General features: G+C 54.4%; 1 protein-coding gene across 1 annotated transcript in view; it reads left to right on the forward strand.

The window, feature by feature from the left end:
• Nucleotides 1–5347: 5347 nt before the first annotated feature.
• The window catches only part of CREB3L1 (cAMP responsive element binding protein 3 like 1), a gene marked incomplete at both ends in the record, with an annotated part of 40789 nt that continues 25816 nt past the window's right edge, over nt 5348–20320 (forward strand). The window contains one exon of the mRNA XM_084288238.1: nt 5348–5455. Coding sequence (XP_084144364.1) covers nt 5348–5455 — 108 coding nt within the window. The remainder of the gene's footprint in view (nt 5456–20320) is intronic.

Genomic DNA, 20320 nt, shown 5'->3' on the forward strand with positions numbered 1-20320 from the left:
TCTGCACGCCCGCCCGCATCTGTCGCCATGGCAATGCGCGTCTGGGGCTGAGCGGAGCGCGTCTTCGCTCCAGTTGTGAGCGGAGCTCAGCGTTATTTATTTAAAGCCAGCCGTAACGAGCGATAGAGAGCGGAGAGGCACGTTACAAATCCCCTTGCGCAGGCCGTCGCCAAATGAGTCAGAGGCACCGCAGGCTGTAATCAGCCCACCTGACGTCAAAGCTCTCCATCAGAGGAAAGTGCCGCCTGGAAATGTCAACATGCCCAAGTGGGAAGGCCAGAAGGTAAATCTTTTCCTGTGCTCACTCACCGAGTGGGAAAGAACAATTAAAATCCAGCCAGGTCCCCAGGCACATCTGAGCAGCAATCTGATTGAAGGCTTTTCTGCTCCCCTGCCTTTAGCCGTGTGGGACGGGGCTCTCAGTTTATAGGACCTTACTGATACAAGCCCCAGACCCAGCCAGAACGAGGTGTCACCACCAGGAACAGAAGCTCTGCAGGTAAATTCCTGCTGCTGAAACCAGCCCTGCCATACACACCGACGTCAGCATGCCACCGCAAGCAGCCACCAGGCTCACGTGTGGATGCCCTGGGGCCAGGACAGGAACTTTGCATCCATGTCACTCGCTGACAGCAAGTACAAGGGAGGAGGAGGAGGAAAGCAGCAGAGGAAAGGAGACTGCATTTGCCATAGAAGGCGTCAGCCCTCCGTGGAGACCTGCACCACAGCAATGGGCACAGCCATGCATCATGGCAGAAGGGATGTCCTGCGCAGAGGTAATGCCTTCCTAGCAGAGCTGCCTGTGGTACAGGGAAGACAAAGTGAGAAGGAGCCCTCAGCTTTGGATTCTGGAAGCCTGCTCTTCTGCACGTGTCCTAACCACAGCTTAGGTGTGCAAAGGGAGAGGGCTTGGCCACGGATGCCACCAACTGATTGCCAAGGATCTGCTGCTCCGAGGAGAGACATCCCTAGGGCCCCATCCCTTCCTTGCCCGCTGGTGCTTGCCAGGGGTGACAAAGGGACACGCACAGGCAGCCGGGGACATGAGCGAAGTAGGAAGGAAGGAAGAACATCAGATGCAAGCCACAGTGCTTCAAACCAGGGCGGCTTGCCAGTTCCGCCAAAGCGCTCCCCGCGCCCAGCGCTGTGCAGAAGCCAGCACAGTGGGCTTCTAATCTTCCCAAATCACTTAACACTTCTCCCCCTTTTATTTTTGTGCTAAATGTAAGCATTTTGCTTTGGTGGCTGATCCTGGCATCGTGCCCCAGACATTACTCTGGGCTTGCTTTTGCTCTGGGAGATAAGCCTGTAATGAAGGTTTCCTCCACCGTGTCTCTCGTTCCCCCGTTAGTGAAAGTCTGTAATTACCACCAAGGGGCGAGGCAGACAGGACTGAAACAATGTCATTTGAACTGGGGTGAGACATGCTGGAATTGCTGGTTTGTGCTTTTCTCCTCTGCAGTGCTGCCTGTGGATCCAGACCTCGCTGTTAACCCCTGGCCCCCTGCTCCTGCAGACCCCTGCGTGCCCGCCCTGCTGCACGGACCCTCCTCTGCTGTCCTGAGCTTCTCACGCACCCAAATATCCTTAAGGGAGGTTATTTAGAGCATTCCTATAATGGGCTGTACCTTCAGCTGCCGGCCAAAGAGATGCCCACACGCTGAAGTTGCCCTTCCCTCAGTTGTCACCCTGAAAGTTGTGTGGTGCTCCAGCAACGAAATGGGAAAGCTGAGCTTCACTTTCTGGTGTGACTGATCCTGCCACCGGCAGCTCAGCTGCCTTCATGAGGGGGTGAAGGGCTCTGTGCAGGAGCAAGCCTGGGCTCTCTGGTCTCATGTTCAAGGCTTTCCTTCCCCCAGGTCTTGGACTCCCTGCGTCCCTGCCTGCTGGCCCAGAAGGCTGATGGGGACCTCTCCGAGGGCCCAAAGTTCACCCCAGGAAGAATAATAATCGCAGCACCGAGCTCTGCGGCTTCCCTTTCATTCCCTACATAGCACCAGGGTGCTCACTGAAACCACAGCATTCATGGATCCCTGCCATATGCAAACATGCAATTAATACGCTCTTCACTTTCCCCTGCACTTCCCAGGCGAGGGGGGAAAGCAAGCACGAGCTGTGCTGTACGTTCCCTTCACACACACGCACACATGCGTGTGTTTGCGCCTCGCTCGAGTGCTCCGGCACATCTTGCACCTAGCTGGGCTCAGCAGCTCCCCGTGAAATGTGTCTGCTCGCAGGCAGAGCTTCTCTTTGGTGAAGCTGCACGCAAGGCGAGGCGAGCAATGCGACCTGCTCCCTCTCGGCACGGCGGCAGCAGGTTCACAATTTCACAGGTCTCCCCCCCCGGGGTGGAAAATAGCAGAGCGAGGTGTGATTTCCTCCCTGCTGGCAGCAGGAGCAGGTGCTCCGGTACCTGCCTGGGAGGCAGGGAATAGGGAGCAGCTGGAGGGAAAAGTGTCTAAACACGCCGCTGGAAGGAAATCAAAACGGAGCCGGATTTCCCGGATGAGGCGGGGCTGTTGAACACAGGGCAGAGAGCGACTCTGGCATCTGCAAGTCCTTCCTCGAAAGTTGCCTCTTGCTGGAAGATGATTTTTCTAGACTCCTCACCCCCTGCCATCGCTTTTGCACAGGTTTTGAGTGGTTCCCACAAAAACTACATGAAATCACAGCCTGAGGGCTGGGTCTGCAACTGCTCGTGTCCTCACACACAGTCCCAAGGGACCACCTGGTTACTGCCGTGCCTCTTCCATGGATGAGGCCAGGTCCCATTTCCATCCTCACCATGTTCCCCACGAGCACCCCGGCCAGAGGATTCCTCCTGTAGCACAGCGGTGTGCAAGCAGCAAACCAAAAACCACTGACGTATGCAGTTCGCCCCACATTCCTCAAGAAACACTCATCTACGAGTTTGTGAAACCTCCTGGCTCGCTCCGGGGGAAACAAAAGCTCCAGCTTTGCAGGCTGCACGGTGCCCTGGATTGCTGCACACATGTCCCAGCCCAGAGCCTGGTCCCCTTGCCTCGTGCAACAAGGGACTTGTACTTCCCACTCTCACCCCACAGCTGTGAAGGTGTGCAGAGGCAGCAAGACAGGGCAGAGCAGAGTATGAGAGAGCTGGGTGCTTTTGTTATGAGAACGGGGCTGATTATTCCCTTATCAGCAACGATAAAATGATCTTGGGCATCCATGTGCATCCGCAGCATCAAAGGCTGCAAGGCCAGGAAGGCTTATCTGCTGTCGGTTTGAGACTTGATCAGTCTAAGCACACGCAGCCGCTGTTTCAGTCCCCTGCTGCAATCAGATTGCAAATAAATCTAAATATAAGATCAGAGACAATAGAGCTGAAAAGGAATTTGAGCCAGCACGTGGTGCCGCCCCTACCCGAAGGCTGGCTCCGGATCAGCCCTATATGCGTCCCAAGAGAAGTCTGCAGGACTTGCTCGTGAAGGTGCTCCAGTGAGGGACACATTGCCACTTCCCAGGCACCTCCTAGTACTTTTGTGTCAGTTTTTCTGTGACCTGATCTAAAGATTTCTTACTATGGAGCAAGTCTGTTACTGCTCAGCCCCCCAGCGTGGTGAAGGAGTAAGTTGTTGGTCCTCCTGCCTCCCTCAGTGGTCCGAATGCCTGCAGACTGCAGGCACGGGACCTTCTCCCTATGCCAAAGCAGCCCAGTTCCCTCAGTCCCTTTTTAGAGCCCCTTTTTCTCCACCCCTTTCATTCTCTCTGCTCTCCTCTGGCCTCTGCCCTGCTATCCCCATCTTGCTCCAGGTGTGGCATGGCATTTTGGCTACTCTGCATCAGTCCCCGGCAGAGCAGAAAGGAAACTCTACACGTGTTAAAGGTTTCACAGGAGGATTCCTACATTTATACCCCAGCGTGCCCCGTATCTTTTTCACAGCCATGCTTTTGGCTCCCAAGGAACAGCTGCAACACTCAGAGAGGTGACGTTTGCACTGCCCAATTTCGGTGTTTTGGGATCTTTCAGTCTTCAGAACGGACCTTACAATTCCTGTCTGAATGTGCCAAAGTGTTTTCCCCTTTGGGTGCTGACAAACGAGCGAGGTTTTCTTCGCTTGACCTTTGGGCCGCCCGTGCTGCGCACGCAGCAGCCGCAGCTCGCAGCATCTCAACCCACGGCCTCACGCCGAGGGCAAACACAGCGCGTGGCCCGAGAGGAGGCTGCTTTGTGCTCGTGTGGGCAAGGCGTGGAACCAAACATCCGTGTTTGGCCATGGATTTTACTGTCCCTTTGCTGTTAAGGAGCCAGCACAGCCCTTGTCTCCATGCGGAGGGAGTGTGCACCCATGTGGGGTTCACCCCGCGGGGACGGGGCGGCCAGGAGAGGTGTTTGTACTCGGTGGGAGAGCTTTGAGGTGGTCCTGTGTGACAGCCCGTGGTTTATTCCCAGTGCTTTACCACCACCATGAGATCTGAGTGCTGCTCTGTGGGGATGGCGAGCACCTCACCTGCATGGAGGATGGTTTCCAAATGCTGTTCCTCCCTTGCAGAAGTAAGAAATTAAAAGACTTTGCGGGAACAGCGGCGTGACTCCATCTTGGCTGAATTTATGCCTTTGACCCTTTCACCCCAAGGCTCTTTACACTTGACTGAAACATGAGGTAAAAGCAAATGTGACTGAAAGAGCCCATTGTGTGCGCCAGCAGAACGGCTTTTGTGTGCGGGAGGCAGCGTGCGGCCGCTTGTGCGAGGAGCAGCCCGGGAGTGCCGGGCTTGTGCTGTCAGCGCTGGGACAGAGCACGGGGCACGAGCCGGTGGTGGCCGTGCAGAAGGCACCCCAAAACTTGGCCGGGGGATTTCCAAATGCGGGTCTGGCCTTGGGACGCCAGCCTGTTCCCGCAGAGCCATGGAGCAGGGACACGCTGAGGCAGCGCTGGGGCTTCTTCGGCGGGATCACCACAAGCGGGAGCAGGGCTCAGAGTGGACGGGGACCCTCAGTCCCATTTCCCTGAGGCCAGCTCGCCTTCCCCAGGCCCTTTGTGGCCACCCAGCCCCCTACCCACCCGCAGAGGGAGCCGCCTGAAGGGGGTGTCGGCGCGCCAGGGCCCGCCCGCCGCTTCCCCAGCACGGGCCGGGGGCGGGCCGGCGCCGGCCCCTGCGCGCAGCGGGGCACTGACAGCTCGCCCCGAGCGGGGGCACCGGCACGGCTCGGCTCGGCTCCGAGCCCCCCTGGGCGGCAGGAGGCTGCCCGGCTGCCCCCGGCCCCGCCGCCCCATGGACCGCCGGCGCCTGGGCGGCGGGAGCGAGGCGGCGCTGTGAGGCCGGCGGGCGGGGAGCGGCGGAGCCCCCGCGCCCAGCGCCGAGCCCCCGGCCCCCGGGCACCATGGACAGTATCCTGGAGCCCTTCCCCGCCGAGCGGCTCTTCCCCGCCGCCGGACCCGGCTTCCTCGACCTCGGAGACTTCAGCGAGGCGGATTTCCTCAGCAATGTGGTAAGGGGAGAGCCCCCGGAGGGTGGGTGTGGGGGTGCCGCAGCCCCTCGCTGCCTGCCCGACACCGCTGCTTTGCCTTCGCTTCTTCTTTTTATTTATTTTTTTGCTATAGGAGCGCAGGGCGGTGGGAGCGGGACCCCAGGGATTTGGGGCTCCCCCCCCCTATCTGTCTGCCCCTAACCCCTGGGCAGGGTGGTGGCCGGGCACGGAGCATCCTCCTCGCATCCCCCCCGGAGCGGAGTGACCCGGGAGGGAAGGGTGCTGCCAGCCCCAAGAAACCAAAGGGGCATTGTTCACCCCCGAGGAAACCGCCTGGCTTCTCCCAGGAGCCAGCCGAGTCCCGAGGCTGGCAGCTCCCTCTGTGTGCACGGGCTCCTGCCCTGCCCCAGCACCACGAGTTGGGCTCTCAGGGAGCCCTGGTGCTGCACACCCCGCTGCCCCTCTGCCCCGGTGCTGGAGGGCCCCACCTCAGGGCTGGCATGGCCAAAGGTGGGCGAGCATCCCTGCCGTGCCCCCGTCCCACCCCAGCACCTCCCGTGCTCCCGGCGGGGCAATGCGGGCAGCTCTGAGCACCGTCCTGGTGGCAGGGGCAGGGGTGATGCCAGCAGCACAGCACCAGAGCAGGAGACAGGGAGAGGAGGGCTGTGGCTGTTAAGTGCCTGGTGAATCCACTTCTGCACATGAGATACCCAGAGGTACCCAGGATACTGTTTTGCACTGCCTCCAGCGCGGAGGAGAAAGCAGAGGTGCACAATTTGCACTAGGCTAGGTGCACCACGCTTGGTGTCTGGAGGCACAGCAGCTCTGGGAAAGAGATTATTCGGGCAGTCCCATGCCTCAGACAGCTCACCATCTCCTGCTCCCCGGGATACTGCCGTGCCTCAGGGACCAGCCACGGCCGGGCACTGCAGGAGGAGCAGAGCCCGGCTGTGTGCTTGCAGCTCCTGCTGGCGACTGCAGGGCTTCAGCTGCTCCAGGACCCATCACTGGGAGCCTCGCATTTCCCCTCCTTCCCTATATACCCTGCACGGATGCAGCTGTGCCGGTATGGAAGTGCTGCATGCCAGGACCATTTATTCTCCTACCTGTGTGGAGATACTATGTCTCGGCATCACCACTTTGACCTGAGTTGCCACAGGGGCTGCAGACAGAACTCGGGAAACCCCTTGCCCATATAGCTGGTACCTCCTTATAGTTTAAATACAACTTCTGGCTGCAAGCAGAGCATGAGAAAAAGAAGCTTTTGTGTAAGAGTGCCATCTGGTGCCACCTGCCAGGACAGTGTGTTCGCAGTGTGCGGTGACCAGGGGTAGGCTGCCGCCAGGTTGGGGTGACTCTGGCACCGCTGTCCTCCGCTTCCAATTAGGAAACGAAGTGCCGTGCGGATTTTCCCCTAGCTGCCCACACCACAAACTTCTGCGGGAGTGTGCGAGTCAAGCTGGTGCCTTCTCTTCCCAGATATGATAAGCAGAGCAGATTCTGTAGCTGCTTCCCACCTCCCAAATCTGTTGAAAATACGTGCCCCAGGGCATAATACATCAGCCTCTTTTTTCTTTTGCTGCATGACAACATGGGGGGAAGGAATATACTTACATTTTCCTACTAAATCCAGCAAACCTCATGGGGTCTGGAGATGTGCTGAGAAGTTCTTTTTGCATAGTACTGTGCGAAGCATCACCGTGCACAATAGATTGCAAAGTTGCCAGTGCCTTTGCTTCGAAGATGGGCAAACTTTTCCAGATATTGTTCAGCAAGTATTTTTCTTAGAATAGGCCAGGAATTTTGGCCATAAAATGCCAGTATGAAACTTTTTTTTGTTTTCTTTTTTTCTGAGGACGATTTCTTCTGTTCAGAACAGAAGCGGAAAGAAAGCATGGGTGAACCTTACTGCAGAGGCTGTGCTCCTCTGGGGCAAGAATTACGTGGCTCTGAACTGCTCGCCTTTCCTGAACCGTCACTCCTCATTAGTCATCTTGTTCTTTTAAAAATGGCCCTGTAGATGTGTCCTCAAGGAAGTCTGTGTGCTTGAAACAGAAAAAAATATTAACTGGGGGGGGGCTGCCATTCCGAGGAGCCGAGGCAAGTTGTAGGAATGGCTCGACACGAGCCTCAAGAGATGCAGCGAGGGCAAAAAGCGACTCATTGATCCTTCCTGGGGCTGGCTGGGAGGAGTGCTGCAAAGGTCCTGGGGGTCCTGGGTGGCAGCAGCTGGGTGCGAGCCAGGGGTGTGCAAAGGAGGCTTGGAGCTGCCAACAGAAGCGTGGCTGTAAGGGAGGGGGGAGCGATTGCCCCTTTTCCATCTGAAATGTGGTGTCTGGTTTTGTCCATGGGATAATTCGGACACTGATAAATGTGCAGCCCCCCTGCACCCGTGAGGAGCTTGCTGCGAAGAGGGAGGCAGGCTCTTCACATCGGCGCACGGCAGGAGGATGAGAGACGGTGCTCATAAATCGGAATGGGGAAGGCAGAGACTGGGTGTGAGGAGAGGATTTCTCACTGTGAGGACACTGAGGAGTAGGAAGAGGCTGCCCTGAGATGCTGTGGAAGCTCCAGCCTCGGAGGTTCCCAAGACCAGTCTGGATAAAGCCCTGAGCAATGTGGTCTGCATTTAGTGTTGGCCCTGCTCTGAGCGGGGGCTTGGAGATCTCCTGAGCTCCCTCCCAACCTGCATGGGTCTGCGGTTATAGGATTTCTGTTTGATATTTTGTGTGTGTGTGTGGGTGGGTGGGTTTTTTTTTGTTTTTTTTTTTTGAAAATCTTAGGGAGAGTGGTGTCTACTTCATACTTGGAGGGGAAATCTCTGGAGGATACAAACTGTTTCTTTTACTTCACTTAGCCTCTGCTAACCCAGCTTGCATACGATGGCTTCTAAAAACACCACCATCTCCTCTTGCTCAGGAGGCTGCCTACTGCTTTTAAACGGAGACAACTTTGTTCATCTTTTCCTACCAGAAGGGATCCACTGCAAATGAGACTAATCCGTCATGCGGTGATTGCTTATCGATCCCACCTGTTCGTCCCCCATCCAGCCCAGCACTTCTGGTTGCTGCTGCTAGGGCCCATCTATTCACTCACCATCTATTACGGCTGCACTCACAGGGCTCTTACTCTCTCCGCTCTTATCGGCGTTGTGAAACTCTTCAAAGGGCTTATCTTCTGAGTCAGATCCACCACTGTGCTTCACTGGGTCTGTGACACTGATGTCAGAACGAAGCCGGAATAAACCAGCCAAACAGGAGGCATGTGTTTCTTTTTAACCTAGTACCCCAGTGGGTTTGTTTCTTCCTCGTGTTTCTGTATTTCATGGTGTGAAAAATACCTTCAAAGATGACTCTGGGGGTTGGATGTTCGGGTAAACACGGCTCCATTTTGACTCTGTGCTTTTCAAAGCGTATTCTGAGTCTCCTTCTGAAAGGGAGACATCAAGGCAAAAAAAAAAAAAAAAAAAACAACAACCTACAAGTTAGTTGAGGTCTGCGCTGTTAGAAGCTTGTTAGAAGCAAAATGGCAATTCAGACTTGTCTCTGTTGTATTCAGCCAGCTGCTTTGGAGGCTGCACAGTAGCGTGCTCTGTCATTGTGTGATCTGATGATGTTCCTGGGCTAGGTGACAAGTGGTACCTGCTGGAGCCCGCTGCGATGCCGCAGAATGGGAGAGGAACCACTTGTCTCTGCAGGCTGCTCCTTGAGTGCAAACTGGGTTTTGTGCCTCCCGTTTGCTCTTTTCTTTAGCGTTGTCACAGCCTGCAGAAAGGAGGAAAGCGGCAGGACTGTCGGTAGTGAGCATGCTGAGGGCAGTGCTGGTACAACTCAAAGGGGAGCTTCCTCTGAAGATAAACACAGGCTGTTCACCAGGGATGACCGTCACTCCCACGAGGAGCCTGTACACATTTCTGTTCCTCCTATGCCTGCGAGAGGGACAGAAATAGCACTTAAGTGTTGCTTAGGTCCTGGGCTGATCTTTGGTCTGGGTGAGTTTCATGCTGTGTAAGCTCCCTCCCACCACCTCAGCACGCAGTGAGGGCGACGAGCTTTGGCCATCCATCGTCCTGTGGGTAGCAAAGGGAGCTCCACTGTGCCAGGAGGCTGGGTCTGACACTGCTGGTAGTCCTGCACGGGGACACATTCACAAAGCATTTTGACCCTCTTGTCCCTGTGCGTGGTAAAATTTGGTCAGTGACACATCCCTGATTGCACAAGGTAGGACTTTTTTTCTTTAAATTTTGCTTGGAACTTGCTGGGAAGAGATTCCCCTGGGATCTGGAGCACAGATACAGAGAGACCGGGTGGGGCTATCAGACCTGTTCTAATGGAAATAAATCTCAAAACAGCAGTTCCCAGATCTTCCTTATCTCATTGGATCCATCTCATGGTTCCTCCACTTTGTGCCCGTGCTGCTCCTCGTTGTCTCACAGCTGGACTTACACCTGCAGAAGTGCTAGCCGCAGGGTGAACACAACAGCTCATGGGCATCATCACTGCAGAGTCATCACCAGGAGACATATTTCCATTTTGGTAATATGTGAGCTCCCTTTGGAAGACTAGGAGAGCACTTCCTCCGCAGAGACTTGGGGATCACCTGTGCATCCCTCCATGCCAGAAAGAAACTGAGAGACATCTGGGATCCTCTTCCAAAATAAAAAATGTTCATCTGTAGGACAGCTGGCAGCACATGCTGGGGATCCACTGGCCAAAATGAAAATCTCTGCCAAAATGGGAGAACCCTTTAGCCACACAGGTGGATCAGGGCTAGGGGAGAGGCTATAACTCAGAGCAGGAGTGCAGGAAGGCACCTGTCCCAAACAGGGTTAAACAGTAGAGACAGAGCCACTGTCTTGGTGGGGAGAAGCAGGAAGGACGTCAGTGAAGTGCTTGCAGAGCAAACAAAGGGTGTGTTGGCAGGGGCTGGAAGCACATCTGTGCCTCCTGCGTGCTCCCACTGAGGGAGGGCGTCAGCAGCATGGGCTGGGAGGTGCCGGAGCCACACACAGCTCTGCCAGGTGATCCCCGTCCCCTCTGGCATTAGGCAGTCATTCGATGCTGCCATCACTTCCAGAGATGCAGAAAACCAGGGGTCACACCTGTATGGAACAGACTGTGGAAAGCCTGAGGTGGTCTGTGCCCCATTGCATCTCCTGGTCCCAGTATGAGTCCCTAGGCATGGCCTGGTTTGACTGGGACGACTGGGGAACATCTCTCAGCATTTCCTGCCCCCTCCCGTAGCCCAGAAGCAAGGTTGTCCTCCATGCCCAATGCAGGAGGCACAGCACTCCGGGAAATATCTTGGTGTCTCGTGGCTTCTTCATCCTGCGACAAGCGCTGGCTTCCTCAGAGTGCAGTGCCTCCTGCTGCCCAGGGTGGCCCCATCCAGCGCTGCCCTTGTCTCCTCCGGCACCGCGCTGGCCCCATCCAGCACCGTGCTGGCTCGCTGAAGCTCGGGATGGAGCTGTCTCTGGTAGGGAGGGGAATTTCCTTGTGCTCGCGTACGAGGAAAGAAAACCTCGTTTGGAAGCAGTGCCTTAAAGGGAAGTATTAGGAAGAGTGGCTTCGCAGCTGTAGTCCTGCTATTCAAAACAGGGCCGTGCTGACACCTCTGCAATGTGCTGCCGTGTTTCCTCTGAGAAAGGTCTAGTCCTGGGCTCACTCTGTTGTTTTTTCTCAGCACTTCCCTGTAAGGTTTAAGACTGTAGTATTTAGTTAACATATAGTATATTACTTAACAAATTCTCAGTGGTAGAGGAAGGGAATGAACACACTGCACTCTCTGAAGGTGTCTCTGTGATGGCCACATGGCAGGTTCTCTTCTCATAACCACGTGTTGCTTGCTATGAAGATTTGATTCCCAAGACTGAGTTGTATCAGCACATTTTAGGGAAGGGATGAGTTCCCAGTTTGTCCTTTGTCCTGTTGTAGACACAAAACCCAGTCAGTGTCCTTGCTGCAGTTGCAGGGGAGCAGGTAGGGCCTAGGGGTGAAGCAGACCATTACAGCTCCACTAAGGAATGCCCAGGAGCTGCCTCTTGGCCTGATTTGACCAGGAGACTTCCCAGGGAAGTGCCAGGTCAGTGCTGCAAGGTGAGGTGCAGTCACCAATGCCTGTACTTCTCCTCCTTTGCTCACCTGAGCCTCTGGGACTTCGTATCTCCACACGGGAGATGAGAAGTGAGAGTGGAACCGAAGCCGTGTGTCGTGGGACAGGACGGCTGCCTGCACGGAGCTCCTCTCTCTTTCCTGCCTTTGGAGCATGATGTTGTGAGCTGTGAGCTGTTTCCTTGGGCTGTGTCTGCACGTTCTGCATCACCCCTCCGAGCAGAAACAGCTGAAGGGGTGTGAGGAGCTGAGGGCAAGGCCAGAGCAGCAGGGTGCTGCAGGTAGTGTGCTGAAAGGCAGGCTGTGCCTTTCAACCCCGGTGCTCCCCTCACATGCCGTGCAGTGTTTACATCTAACTTACTCCCAGCTGCTTGAGAAAACAAATGTTTGCTTCTGCTTTCCTGTAGGGTCACGTCGTTTTAAGGAAGGTTTTCCTTTTCTGCAGTCACCCGAGCCTACCTGAACGCCCCAGCCCTTCCCCTGTCACCCATCCCTTTCTGACTAACTTATCCACCTTTTCTTCTATTTCTCCGCATCTCTCCTTTAATTCCTTTTTTCCTAAATCTTTCCAAGTCTGCCTCCAAGTCATTTGGAGGTGCTCTGTTCAGTGTCCAAGTGAGAGGTGCTTGACACCGATCTCGACACACTGTTCAGCCAGAAGAAGGTCCCGTGAAGGCTGTGACTGCACCACCCCACAGACCCTTCCACTCCTTCCTTCCTCCTGCATGTAGAGGCGCATCCTATCTCATCTTCTCACTCTCTGGGATGGCAGAAATTCTTTGTACGGGGTGGAAGCAATGTGCATGGCTGTTCTCACTGAAACTAGCAGGTAATTGAAAGCAGTGCTGGGTTGGATGGGGCTAATCAGTACCATCTTCAGGGATCTAAGGTGATGCTTTATATGGGGTCATTCATTATGATCACTGTCCAGCCTGTTTCGGAGGAAACTCACCCTTGACTACCTCTGCAAAGTTGCTTTTGGCTTCCTCACACTGTGGCTTTGTCTTGATCAGGAAAAGCGTTTGTTTAGGTTGGTCTGGCTGACCCGAGTCAGCAAAGCCTGCCCAAAACTCAGCTATCAGTGTTCCTAGAATAGATGCAGAGTAACGCGTGGCTCAGCGAGCTGTGTCAGGAGTTCCCATGCAATAGGAATATCAGGTCTCCCCTGGGAGGAATCTGGCAGCCGGAGCTGGAGGAGGAATACAGTTTGGGCCAGCTACCAAGCTTGTTACACAGGAGGGAGCTGGATACAACATCCACTTCGGGCACCGGGAGTTGGATTGTCAGCATCCCCCCTGCGGGTGAGCTTCCTTAGGCCTGTGCCCAGAAAAATCTCCTCGTGCCGAGCTTCCCCACCCCACTGTTTGCTGCTGGTTTCTCCTCGGGGTGCCACGGAGAGTCCTGGTGGGAGCAGTGTGCTCAGGAACATCTCGGCTGGACCAGGGGCAGGGGCTCACCTCGCAGATGTGCTCCTCGCCCTGCCGTGCTCGTGCTGATCCCACCCGGAGGGGTGGCTGAGGCACAGGGAGAGCAGGATGGAGAAGAGCAGCCGGGTCCGGAGCCGTGGTGGTTAATTGCTGCGTGTCAGGACAGCTCAGTGCTGTTGCCATAAATTCAGGACAGCTGAAGGAAGGTGCTGGGCAGGTGCTTTTGGCTGAGCTTGCTGCCGCCCTGGGGGAGGGACTGCAAGCCAGGCAGCTGAGGGAGGAGGAAGTGATCGCTGACATTTGTGAAGGCTGCTGATGGAAGGTTTCTTTCAAAGCCTTTTCAGTCTCTCGATCTGAGAGCTCTTTGCCCAGGGAGTGCTGGAAATCTGGCTCTTCTTTCCGAGGAAATGTGCAGACTGTGAGAGTTGATGAGGTGCCGTTGAGCCACAAATACTGAATTGCCAATCGAATGATGCTGAGTTTGTTCTTGTTGCTTTTTTTTTTTTTTTTTTTTTTTTTTCCTTATGAGCAGTGATGCAGCGACTGGGCATGAGGTTGTCAGGAATGGGAGAATGCTAGTCCCAGCTCTGCCTGTTGCTCAGCATGCGATCTTCTGGGTGTCTCTTGGTGCAACGCAGCTTCTGCTGTCTGAAAATGAATGCACAGCCTTATTCTCACTTGCACGGTGCAATGCCATCAGTGGGCGAAGCAGACCCGTGACAAGTTAGGCTGGGGTGGGGATTGCTTGCAGGTACCTGCCAGGAATGGTCTGTAGGAGCTATTTCTTTGTTTCCCCAGCTAGTCTCTTTGAATTGTGTTGCAGCTGTAGATGATATGTGCCACATTTTCAGTTTGGCAGCTCCATCCTCCACTCATGTCCCAGCTATCCATTGCCCTTCTCCCGTTCGTGCCACCTATGGACTGTGCGTGGCTGATTTTGACCTCAGATACTTCAGGTGAATCCAGAGCAATCTTTCAGTGTCAGTCTGGATGACTAAGTTTGTCAGCGTCGGGATTTAAACTGAAGTACTTGGCCCATACTGTTGCTGGCCCGGCTTCCTTGGGCCATACTGAAAACCAAACAATTTGTGCTTTATAAATCCAGTGAAAGGGCTGTACTCATACCTCATCCTCCACTGAACAACCAGATCCTGGCCGAGCTGTAAAACCTAGCTTCCCCCTGGGTTTGGGCAGCTTGCTGAGAGCACCCCGTTACACTCCTGCCTGAAATTGCTGCTTGGTTAGGGCTGTGCCAAGCTCCCAGGCTCCCAAATTATGTGTGGGCTGCTTGGTGTCTAAGGAGGTCACAAGCTGAGAGTATCAGAGTGCCGTGGCTTTGTCAGCCTGCTAGCAGGGCATTAAAGACCCGTGGTCCCTCTTGGTCACTCCTGCTGCTCACGGCAGGGTTTTTGTTTTCCCTTTCTCCTCTGAGGTGCCCTTTCCCTGCAGAAAGTCTGCCTGAGCTGCTTAAAGTTAGGGTTGAGCACTGGGAAGAGCAGTGCTAAGGTTGTTTTCCCGATCTCTGCTGCCTCTCCCGCTCTTCAGGATGTGTCAAAGATAATTGGCAGCAGTCCGACAGCTGGATTAGCATTAAATAACAAGCAAACGGCCTGCAGCCCTTTTTCAGGCCCGGCAGAGCGCACACCTTTAATTCCTTCCCTACGTGTCTCCCAGTCCTGTTTTTATCCCACCGGGAGACAGCCGAGGAGCGGCGCTGGCCTGGTCAGCTCTGGGCACAGAACACAGGGTGCTGCGCTCGTTTCCCTGTCACTAATTACTGCCCGGGTGGCAGCTAGCAGCTGCGAACTCTGACAGCAAAACTGCTTTCTCCCTGCCCCTGGTGCTGCCGTCACGGCGAGCAGCCCGTGGCAGCTGCGAGCAGCTGGGGTACGCGGCAGCAATGCTCATTTCTCCGTGCTCCTCGTGCTCCAGGGGAGCTGCCCTGGCAGCATCCTCCCTTGCAGCCAGGGGCTGAAGACCCCGGTGAGATGAAGGCTCACATCACCGCGGTGCAGTCGCCCAGCAGCACGGGCATCTACGGGCAGGAGCCAGAGACCCGTGCCCTGCGCAGTGCCCATGCAGTGCTCTCAGTTGCCTTGCTGATATTTGATGAAATTGGGCTCTGTAGAGTTGCCAGAGGTTTTATTTATTTATTCTGGGAAAGGGAAGAGGGAAAGAGGCCAGGAGGGATGGGGAATAGGGAAAGAAAGAGGGAAGAAAAAGCAAAGACAAGAGAGAGGTAGCTATGCAGTTAGCATTCCTGAGCCATCTGGACCTGTTGGCATGGCCCCAGCTGGACAGGCTCGCAGGTTTATCCACAGCATGATGTAATCTCCATCATCCAGCATTTGATTTTTCTCCTTGCTCTGGATGGCCTCGTATCGGGTGCATGTCTGGAGCGGGCATTTTGATTTCCTGTTGCTATTTGTGGACTTTTCCTGGCCGATCCTCAAGAGCAGCTCAGGCGGTTTGCATTCCTCAAGCCGAAGGAGCGATGCCACCCGGCCCAGGCCAGCAGCAGCCGCCCCCTCATTTGGGGAGGGGTCCGGCTGTGGTTCGCACCCTGCCGCAGCTGCAGAGAGGACGACACCTCTGCCTGGTGCTCAGGCAGCTGCTGCTGAGCCCAGGACTCAACTCAGCCTTCAACAGCGGCACGGAGAGGGCTGTGGGGAGAGGCTGGCAGGCCACCCCTTCCCAACTGCTCATGGGCTTCCCTGGCCCGCTCAGTCTTGCAGTAGGACGGGAGGAAGGAGAGTTTTATTTGGCCCACGACCTATTCCTCCTCACTTTGGTTGGTGTGAGCAAAAAGCAACAGATGATCTCAGTCCTTCTCCTCTGCTGAAGGCAGCACCGGGGCTGTCGGCGGCTCTGTGGAGCAGGTGGGCTGCCCTTCCCCGCAGGATCCCCTCACCTCCAGCACTCGGTGCCACCGCCAGGGCACGGCTGTGGTCCTGGAGGCAGGGCAGTGTAACGGGACAGATTCAGGCTGTGTTCCCCCCATGCTCTGCAGGAGATGGCCGTGCCTCGCTGGGGCAGGCCGTTTCTTTCTTCCCAAATCCTTCCCGGCACACAAGACGGAGAGGGTGTGCACTTCAGCCTCCATAACAAGCATGCTGCTCAAACACTTCTAGTGTGACTTCTCTAGGTGGGATTTCCCACGTACAGCTTACCCCTGCTGCAAGCAAGCTTCACACCCAGCCATACAAGAGGCCTGCTTCAGTGTGTAGCAGGGTAGCTGTGTGACAGGCCATTAGGCAATAGCTCGACAGTCGCAGACAGTGTTTCCTCCCTCGCGATGCCTTGTCCTGCCCACATGCCTTGCCCAGCTTTGTTTCCTCCAGGGCCCAGGGGACGGGGAAGGGGAGAGCAGTGACCCCCTGGGACCAAGGCACTGTTCAGAGGAGGATCCCAGTGCCTGGCTCAGAGGTTGCCCTGGCTGCACCCGGAGGGAGCAGGGCTCTGCTTTCAGTAACACCCCGGGGACGGCCAGTCCACAAGGGCTGGGATGGCCTCACTGGAACCGCAGCACCGAGCTTTTCCACCCTACTCAGCTCTGCTGAGCGAGAGAGTTGCTGAGGAAAACGATGGCCTCTTTATAAAGCAACTGGCAAAACTCTTGCATCTCTCCTGGGAGCAGGCCAGGGATTCTGAGTCACTGCTTAAGCTGGTTGCAGCCAAGGTAGTCTTACCCAAGACATTAAGCGAGAGAGGAGAGATCCACCCAGGAATTGCCAGCAGAAAGAGAAACAGTCCTAACTGTAATTAATAATAATATAATGATGAAAAGATGCAGAAATGCACTGCCCGCTCCAAAAATAAAGTCTGAGGACAATTCAAATGCTGTAAAGAAAAGAGGAGAGGAAAGAGTCGAGAAAGACCGCCAAAGCCTGCATGTCAGCTGCAATGCAAGGAGCCCCGTCCAGCTGGCCTGGGTTCAAAGAGCTCCTATTGTCCAACAGCATTTCCAAGACACCATTCAAAACTTTCAGAAAATGAACCCAAGATGCAGGGTGAGATTTATCGCACAATAAAGGCAACCCAGATGTGTGCACCCTTTCAGAGGGAGGAGATGGGAGGAAGGCGACGGAGGAGCGTGAGGGAAGAGGGTTGCATGAGGTCTGGGGCTGGGGGCACCCAGGCAGGGATAGGGCTGGGTGTGTCTGTGCTGGGACACGCAGCGGGCACCTGTGGAGGATTTCGTGTATATGGAGAGCTCCGTGCTTAGGGAAAGTCACTGGGCATCAGGATTAAGGTACAGAGGGGTAAGATTTCACTGATTTCACTTCTTCTCTTTTGTTGCACATAAAACCAAGGTGGATACTAAGAGCCTGCTGTTGCTTCTGGTCCTGGATCCTACACATGCAGAATAAGGTTGTACCTGAAAGGATGCCTGGAAGCCAAACCACTGCAGATTCCATCTTGGTTTTCTCACAGCCTTTGTTGTTGCCTTGCAGTACAAAGCCACTGTGGCAGGGCTGTAACTTCTGCCACAGGAACCACTCGCTTCCACCTGTGCTTTGATTATGTTAAAACCTAGTAATTAATTATACACAAGGCAGTTTAATCTTTGAATCTGCTGCTAACATGGACTTACATGACTGCAGCCTGCCGTCATTAATTAAGCGTCCGAATTCTCCCTGCCTGCAGTGAGACCCGTGGCGTTTCTGCTGCCCGCAGAACAACCTGGCAGAGTGGCTGTGCCATGCCACACTACACAGATTAAAAAGAGACTTGGTTTTGTTTTCAGAAGGATCTCTGGTAGTAAAGATTTGTTCATCTAACAGCAAAAACCCAGAGAAAATGCCTTGTCTGGAGATTTAAGCTAGAGTCAGTGCTTGAAATTACTCATTTGTTTGGTGAATGTAGTCAGCTTCTACAAGTTTTTTGTGTTTTTTTTGTTTTTTTTTTTGTTAGAAAGAGATGGATTTCTCTGAAGGCTTTTTAGCTGAGACTAGATGTTTCTTTCTGTGAAGCTCAGCTACAGATAATGAGTTTGAAGCAGGAGTTATGAATATAGCTCCTCCACTCAGCTAGGTAAGGATCCATATATTATTACCAGACTGATTCCCCCAGGCCCTAAAACCTGTGAGCACCCATCAGCTCCTTGTGCTGCTCCAGGTGTATCCAGAGAACAGATTCCCAAATCCACAGGTTTCTGCATCCACTCCAGCACTGATCCCAGGCATCTTCAGGTTTCCACTTCTTTTCACCAGCTACAGGGAGCTCAGCTGCTGGCCTTTGTCATAGAGAAGTCCTGCTTGGAGAAGGGATGGCTGGAGAGCCAGGTGTTGGGAAAGGCTTGCCAAAGGCTGCTTTTCTCCTTCAGCCTTGATTTTTGTCCCATGGCTGAAGTGGCTGCGTTATCTCTGATCAGTCAGATCTCCATCCCCTTCTTTGGAAATGTGGGGCTTTGACCCCTTGCTCGGTAACACTGCACCTCCCTGCTCCCCGAGGATGGAGTTAATCCAGGCTGCCCCAGCAGTGAGGAGTGGCCTGAGAGGTGTTACTGCCCTGAAAGAAGGATTTCCCCATCCTCCTGAGACTCCTGTTTCTGCAGCTCCACCGCTGAGGCGAAAATGATACCCTCAGCACTGGAGCTGAAGTTTAATTTCCTATCTGTTGCTCAGGGCACAGATTTTCCACTGGGATGTTGGCAGCAGGTCAGAAATCTGCATTCCAAGCTGAACTGCTTTGAAAACAGTCCTGGTGCCCAGAAGCAGGAACGCCTCACACACATGCACAGACAGCAAGAGACAGTGCCCTGTCCCATCCCAGCTCACGCAGGGCTCCTCCAGCACCACGACGCCCGCACGTGTCACATCCACAGAGACTGCAAACGCTGCAGCAGCTTGGGACCCCACTCAGCATGCTGGTCATAAAGCCCATCTCTTGCCCAGCCTTATCACTAAAGAGAGTCCCAGCTCTCGACCTCTCGAGCTTTTGAGTCAAAACCCTTCTCACATCCTTGAGTCATGCATCAGCTGGTCCAGATTTACTTGCTCTGTAATTGCCCTTTACAAAGGCCCGAGGAATGAAACCCACCAGTAATGTTTGGTATTAGCTGCATGCCTCAGCCTTTGGACTTGAACAGAGTACTGCTATCGTCCTCTTCCAAGGCTTTTCTTTATGGCTCTCCAGGGGCCTGACAGGGGACAAAATGCGGATTATCTCTGATTTTGTTCTCCGAGTGTTAAAGAGAAACGGTTTCAATGAGACAAATGAAGGTGATTGTAAAGATAATACAGATCTTTCTTCCTGCTCTGGTTATCTTACAAAGCAGATTTCCTCTGTCTCCTAGGGCACCTTTCCCATTGCTTCGATTGCCTTTCATGCAAGATACAGAAAGAAGCCCCATAATAACATGGGGGTGAAGAGCCGTTAAGAGCGGAGATCTGCCGGCTCTGGTGGCTCCAACCCAGTACTGGACAGGGCCAGAAGCTTCCAAGAAAGTTGGAAGAGATGTTGGAGTGGTGTTTATTCTAGTTTATTTCAGTTACAGAACAAACTCCCCCATCCCCCTGACTAGTGACTGGCTTGAGCGGTTGTACCCTTTCCAATCGATTTTTAATTGCATTGCTCATTCATGCTTTATTTTGTGTCTTTCGGGATGCCGTGACCTCGGCTTCCCTGCAGCACAGCCGTGTAGTTCACAGAGTCACTCCGAGTAAAGCAGCATTTTCTATCTCTTGCCCTGCCTGCTGTCTTTCATTGCACCATGGGTCCCTCTCCACCAGGACCACAGTGAGACATGAACAGGCACTCCCAGGTGACTGCCCAGGACCACAGGTTCCTCCTGGTGTCCCTCAGCAGCTCCAGGCTTTCTGTGCGGACCTCCTGGACCTCTGCTCATCTGAGCCAATGCTCTCTGCACTTCTGTGACCAGGAGGGAACTCAGATGAAGCCTTACCGTAGCGTGGCACAGCCTTACTCGCGGTCTTTTTCCTTTTTTTCTCACACATTCTAGCCTTCTGTTTGCTATTTGGACTTTTGCAGTGCATCAAGATTTTTTCCCTAAGCTGTCCAGGCAGACCTGCCACACACAATTAAAATGAGGGGGCTTTCTCGTGGTACATTTGGCTCTAGATTTTCTGGGCAGGGCCTGAGCTGCACCTCTAGGTTGTGCAGCGGTGCTGCGTGCCAATGGACATGGCTGCAGAAACCCAAGTGTGTTCTGGCTGCTGTGGCTCTGCGGGGACTGAGAAGGGATCTATATGTGTATGGGCTTTGCATAGGGTAGGTCTGGTTGGAGGTGGATTGGGGTAACGTAGCAGATGGGGCCTTCCCAAAGCTGATGCAGTGCATTTTCACATCTAATGAGAGAAAGTTCACATTGACCCCCTCCCAACCTA

The sequence above is a fragment of the Netta rufina genome (genome assembly GCF_964035555.1).
Source record: "Netta rufina genome assembly, chromosome: 5".
Taxonomy (NCBI): Eukaryota; Metazoa; Chordata; class Aves; order Anseriformes; family Anatidae; genus Netta; species Netta rufina.